Below are 6,970 nucleotides of genomic sequence, written 5' to 3'. Positions count from 1 at the left end.
CGGTTTTACGCACAGCCCATCATCTGTGGATGCTGATGGTCTGTACCAAAGTGAACATGTAACGCTCTCTCGCTCTCTCTCTCTCTCTCTCTCTCTCTCTCTCTCTCTCTCTCTCTCTCTCTCTCTCTCTCTCTCTCTCTCTCTCCCTCTCTCTCCCTCTCTCTCTCTTCCAGTCAGACTGCTGAGCACCTCCCTTCGCGCCGGGGACCACATCCTTAAATGACCCGCGGCTGAGGAGGGGGTGTCTCCGGATCCAGCGCCCGGACCATGGCATGCTGCCCATACCGGGTATTCAGCACTGACCATGGGGCTCCGGTCCAGGACCGTCGCTAGCGGCTCGGAGGGGCAGAAGAAGCCTTCCGGTGCTCCCCCCGGGGACTTATTGGACCAAGGCACCGGGGGAGCGGACAAGGATGGCGCCCTGCTGCTGGTGGCACAAGGCCGGGACGACTTCAAGCGGGGCTCTCAGGGCATCGGCATCGGGCTGCTGGCCAAGACCCCCCTGAGCTACACCCGGCCGACCAAGAGGAATAACATCCGCAAGAGGAGGATCCAGAACCTGATCTACGACGCACTGGAGAGGCCGAGAGGATGGGCGCTGCTTTACCACGCGTTCGTGTGAGTACATAAACGCACCGTGTGCGCCAACTTGCGCCGGTAATTAATGACTTCTTCGTATTCAGATGAAACAAGTGAGAGCCTCCTCACTCCGAGTCTCTGCCACGAGTGGACTCACTTTGTTGCAGCAATTTCCAGTCCATTAATGAAGCTTTGTGCGGCACTGATGTGGAATCCAGTTAGGTTGTAACCCAATCTGCTGTGGGAAATGAATAGTTTCCTCGTGTATGTCACTGTGGCTGCTTGGTTATGCAACATCACAGTCTACACATCATCCCTTGCATCGGTTGCTTAAGTTTTTGTCATCTCTGATTTTGAATCGAGACATGGACTTGTACGCGTTTTATGAGTCCTGGTAGATTCTGTCACGTGGATTCCCGTGACAGAAAAGAAAAAACTTTTTTTTTTGTATTTCTCCTATCACTTAAATCCACCTAAAGTTATGTAAGTGCAGCTCTAACAGATGGCTGATCAGGAGTGTGTTATCAAATTGTGAGCTGAGAGGGGAGAATAGCCCTGAAAGTGGCTCTTTTTAGCTCCCAGATTTAGAGCTTTGCGCAGCAGTGTGAGGGGTCATATTTTATCCACTTCAATAAGCAGTGAGCTGCTGAGCTGCTTGTTAAAAGAAGTATGCGTTTTTACACTTGCCCGAGTTTGCTTCAAGGTTTTATTTTCATGCATGAGGCTTCGGCAGATAAATTAATCTATTATCTAAATTATAACATAAATCAAGTTTGAGAGTGAAATAGGAAATGACGTCCCTCACTAATGTCAGAGTTGTACTGTGATACAGCTTCATATCATTGACCTGTCCTCATTCATAACAAGACTCAAGAAAGAAAGATAGAGAATTGTTGTGTTTTCATCTGAGATTCTGAATAGTCTACGTTAACTTGCCGAACTTGAAGAGCTTGTTGGCAATTTGCTGCAAGTGTGACCCCAAAGTAATATTAGAAGGGATTTCATCGACTGAGTTGACATTTGCTCTTCCCATTTAAGGAAAGTGACTTCAATGTTTAATATAATGCTGAAGAGTAAAAAGCTCAGCTGCTTTTTTTTTGTTTTCAGCTAAAAACACAAGATTAATGTAACTTCTTTTAAGAAGCTAACATGTCATTCTCAATCCTGACATTATTTTAGGGTCTTCAAACTGAGTTTTACAGCAGCATATTTTAGTCTTTAGTCACAAACTCATATGCGGATAGTAACATAGTTTTCATTTAAGAAATAAATGGGATTATTAGTGTTTTATATAAAACCCATTTTAATTAGAGCGTTTCTTAGTGTACATTTCCAAACCAAAACAAATGACTGAAATAAAGAACTTGTGTGTTTTTCAGATGTGTGTTGTGACTCATCTTCCACCTTATTGGACAGTTTGAGTACTTCACCAGATGAATCTGATGTTATGTGATGAAGCAGTGTTTAGTATTCTGCCCCATATCCCAGAGCTCTCAACCTTTTTCTTCCTTCAGAGCGTGTCCACATTCATTTCTGCCCCTTTGCCAAAATGACAATTGACACCAATGTGAAGGAAAATACATTTTTGTTTGTTCGTTTGCTTGTTCCAGTCACACATTTCAGTCTTCACTGTTGTTTCAAGCAGCAGCGTGTGTAGTTGCCAAAGATGTGAACTTTGCTGTTAACTTCAGTTTCTGCCTTGTAAGTAGAGAACGTTTACTTTGAAATGACAAACAAATGACTAAATTATTAGATATCTGATGTTTTTGGAGCCGTTTTGAATCTATTTGTGCTCCTGTTTCCATTTGGGTTTCTATAACAAATGAAAAGTCTCACAAAGAACCAAAGTGAGTTGTCGGCAAAAGGTCTTGAAGTATTGGCCATCATCTGCACCCCGTCCCTCAGACTCCAACTCTAAAACCACAATCGGTATCCAATTTCACATGAAATACAACTATTTATTTGTTGCTTCTTCTATTTTTATTTTGTGTTCGATTCACTTTCATCACGGCATCAGGAATTATTGTGGTATTCCATGAAATGATGAGTTCATCCCCACATGGCCTTTGATTATACTTTTGACCAGGGGGTGGCAATTAATTTTCCTGAGGGGGCTACATAAATAACCAGGACTACTAGGAAGGGTCAAATTGTAAATCACTCCTGCTCAGCTCTGCATTTCACAAATATGTTTCTATAATAGCAGTACATTAATTAGGTTTTGAGCTGATTGTCCCGCTTGGCTTTAGCCAAGTTTTTGTATTTCCTTCCAATTGTTTTTGTCTAATGATGGTGATTCAAATCACAGCAGAGGTAGGCAGGTATGACGACGAGCAATAAGTACTTATTTGAAAGTGAAAAGCAAAAGTACTGCTTGAACAATGTTTTATTTGATTCACATTTTCTCATTGACCCCCGGTGAGCCAATCAGCCACAGCCAGCAGCATGCAGTCTGTACAATACCCAGCTCTGCTTTAAACAGTATGATAATGAGGATAAAATGCTCAATATGCCATTTTTCAAGATTACAGCTGATTGCAAAGTTGCAAACTGAACTTGCAGAAACTTGATACTTTGTTCATTTGTTGCTTTTTTTCAGTCCACCTTGTCAAAAGTGTGGCAAAACTGAATGTGCAGGTTTATTGTGATGTATGAAGGTCTGCCTTTGTCTCTCTTCGGGGCAGTGAATTCCCCTCTCCCTGACGTGGCAGTTCATTTTTTGCTCCTCTTGGAAAAAACAAAAACAAAACAAACAAAAAAAAAACAGGATCAGGACATTTTGACTCATTTTGTAGATTTGAGTTACAAATTACGCAAAATAAGACAAGGTACAAATGTGACTTAATTTTATTCCAAATGTTGAATTTGTTGTACGGACTTGATGCCACTTTATAAATGATTACTCAGTTGTTCCTCATCCTGACTGTTAGTCAGCTGCTTTGAAACTTGACACGTTCACGCTTTGACTCCAACTCTGCATCTGCTCCACTAACATTTAGGAAATTGTTACTGTGACAACATTGGAAGGGGTGCAGTATTTGTCACTATTCATTGTTAAACTTTGTGATGAATTTGCATTTAAAACAAATTTAGAGCTGTCCATTATCGAGGGGAATACATCTCTGATTATTTATTTCCTGCTTCATCACAGACTCACTTGCATTTATACACCAGCTTATTTATACACCAGCTTTTAAAATGCCTTTAATTTATATTTTCATCACTAGTTTTATTTTAGAAACACAATATAATACACAATATAATATAATATCATTGTTTGCAAGCTAGAAAGTTTTAGATTAGGTCATTCCAGAAACTGCAGACAACTCAAAACTAAGCAAGTCTTCTCTTACATTTTAATGTCAAACTAGTACTAGATAAATAGCATGTATTAATCGTCGGGTTGTATTTGTAGTTTGTAGTTATGTTTATTTTTCAATCTTAATAATTAAATCTGTTCATTATCAATTAGTGATACTTTGACAATAAAAGTAATTGAATGAAAATATGTAATACAATAAATGTATTACATATTGGAATGAAATGTATGATACATGAAATTCATGTGTAAAATTATCATTATCTTTCCTAAATTCTAGTCTCATTGTCAACCGGCTATGGACCAATGTATGCACTAGTGTGTTGCTTAAAAACACTCTAGGTTTTGGATGATTGGCGACCTTGACAAAGAGAATATTCTTTGAAGAAAATGAAAACTTGTGGACCTGTAAGCCTGCTGTATGTGAAACGCTTTGAGACGTGGTAAAATTCATTGCATATGCATAAAGGGGATTAACCTTTTGATTTGGATTTTATGTAAAATGGCATACAGCTTCCACCAACACACATCTGATAATCTGTGACTGTCATCAACATGTTAGAGCTGCTGCAGCTTTAAACCACTGCTCGGGCTTCACTGCCTGCTGAGTGTCCTGCTCAAGGGCACTCCAGCGGATCATGTTGATATCAGGGGAAGCATTATTCAAGCTCCTCACCCACAGATCGTGATGCGTAGCCTTCCATGTGAAACATGTCCAGCAAAAGAGTGGCAAGTGAAATGTGTGTTAAAGATCAGAGGATGATAGGCGAGAAATGGGGCTAAATGCACAAAGAGGTGGAGAGGCAAACAAAAATAGGCAGACGTGTACAGATTTCTCCACAACTGCTTTAAATCCTTAATTTTTCGAGGCAAGTCAGGTCAAAATGTCAATTTAACAGTTCTTCTGACAGACTGGAGGTTTGACTGATAACCCACATAATTGAATTTAAGCTGGCAGCTCTTTTTCCCCCACAGGGGTTTTATTATCAGCCAGGTCCCCAACGGTTTTCAGGCAGCTCCGACAACCCCGGAGGAAATCTCCGAGAGTCTTCAGCTATAGAAGAAGTCCATTTTCAGTGAATAGAAAAGAAACCCAAGAGAGCACTCTACAGGGGTTTTATATGTGTAAAGATGAAGCCTTGAACTGAATGTATGATGATCAGTTTGTTTGTATACACAGATGTGCTGTGTCAAAACTACTACAAAGTTAAAAATCTGTCTTAAATCACATAAAAACTAAGTACATAATATTTAGGCTTCGGTTCTAAAGCACTGTTTTCCTTTGAATGTCTTTAAAGGATCTTTAAATTCCCATCATTTTCAGTGGTGACACAATCATCCATAAGAAAACAGCAGAAAAGGTGTTGAAATGTTTAAATAAGAAAAAAGATTAATGGCTCTCTGGTCTGGTTATCCTTGCATTTAAATTGTTATTTTTAACATCAGGTCAAAAGATGCATGAAAAATAAAGATGAACAGCTGACACATGACTTGATGCAAAGCAATGCATCATGAATTATTGTGATGAAATATTCCCAGCTATCTGAGGGAAACCTACGCACACACGGGGAGAAAATACAAACTCCACACAAAAGGTAATTGATGCTGCACCTTCCTAGCCACTGGTCAACTGACAACCCAGCTAAAAGTCAATGATAAAATATATAAAGGCATCATAATGACAGCAGGAATTCCACAATTCTGCACATCAATTACAGTGTGCTGCAAAGATGGTGCGTTTCTTCTACAGATTGACACGTCTGCTCCTCAACGTGCTTGTTCAAATGGAAGCTCTGACACTTCCTCAGATGAATCCCACTATCACACCAACTGCACGTGGGTTCAATTTAACCAGAACAAGCGTGAAAGCACACTGAAAACTGTGAAAGCTGTATGCCAGTCTGATGCCAGGTCTTCTTTACTGCTCTTCATATGCAATGTCACAGAGTTAAAGGTCACGTTTAACCTGCTGATCATTGTTATCTATCTTTGTGTGATTTAACTAAGACCATCAGGTCCAGGCCCTCTGTACACATAATTGTGAGGGAATGTCAGGTCGCGGTATCCAGTTACAGCCACCATTACAAGACTGAAGTACTGTACTATCCAAATTTTTGGTTTCCATAACAACACAGTGGAGCGAGTGAAATCTGATCCACAGCGGAGGCAGGAGTCAGGTCGAGTGAGCAAGTGTGAAAGCAGAGAAAGAGAGAGAGAGAAAGAGAAGGTGGGGGTGGGGTTGGGGGGAGCGAGGGGAAACATGAGATGTTCGACATCAGCAGATTTGGTGGCAGGTCGGAGATGATCCTTGGCCTCATCCTGGCATCCAGACGGGCCTGACAGGAGGGCTTCTTCCCAGAATGCATGGCTTTATGAACCCCTCCCCATCTCCCGCTCTATCTTTAATACCCATGTGGTGCTTCCCGCCCCACCTTCTTTCTCCGGAATGTTGATGACATTTGTTTGACTAGAAAAGCAGCAGCAGCAGCAGTAGCAGTAGCAGTTGCAGCAGCAGCAGCAGCAATAGCTGCAGTGAGTGTGAATCATGTCAGTCAGATGAAAACCTTGTGCTGTCAGTGGTTGCTTTCATGCTTTTAGATCGCTTTGAAGCATTAGAAAGTCCTCTACAGTTGGGCGCTGAGCCGAAGGCCCCCTACCCCCAGGCTCATAAAACCCTTTGAAAATACTGCTGATTAATGTCAAACCTGCACTGTCATCCTGCTGAGAAAAGGCTGGTGGACAGACAGTGGGATGGATCAGGTCAGGTTATTCAAGTGCTCATTGGGTGATTTTATGTTTATTAAAGTCTCACCCAGACACTTTTTGTGTGTTTGATGCTACAATCCTTGAATGGCTGTATGAATTAATTCTTCAAAGGAGGTCCACTATCCTTATCTCTGTAACTTTAAAACCCAGTATTCAGAACTAGTGGTTAATTGGAGTCTATCTAAGCTAGTAAACAGACCAAATTGAAATGAACAGAGCCTAAAACACTTTAAAAAAAGGCAGCTTTGTTTCACGGTTCAAAAACTTTTTCCTACTATCTCTTTATATTCTGAAATGTCAGAAAAA

At 41.0% G+C, this 6,970-nt stretch overlaps 1 protein-coding gene across 1 annotated transcript in view; it reads left to right on the top strand.

Moving 5' to 3' along the window:
• Window positions 1–304: 304 nt before the first annotated feature.
• kcnq3 (potassium voltage-gated channel, KQT-like subfamily, member 3) overlaps window positions 305–6,970 on the top strand; it is a gene marked incomplete at both ends in the record, with an annotated part of 87,274 nt that continues 80,608 nt past the window's right edge. The window contains one exon of the mRNA XM_080502866.1: window positions 305–618. Within this exon, the coding sequence (XP_080358992.1) occupies window positions 305–618 (314 nt within the window). The remainder of the gene's footprint in view (window positions 619–6,970) is intronic.

The sequence above is a fragment of the Blennius ocellaris genome (assembly GCF_963422515.1).
Source record: "Blennius ocellaris genome assembly, chromosome: 10".
NCBI lineage: Eukaryota > Metazoa > Chordata > Actinopteri > Blenniiformes > Blenniidae > Blennius > Blennius ocellaris.
The sequence above is the reverse complement of the archived record's forward strand: the minus strand, read 5'-3'. Positions and strand labels throughout refer to the sequence as shown.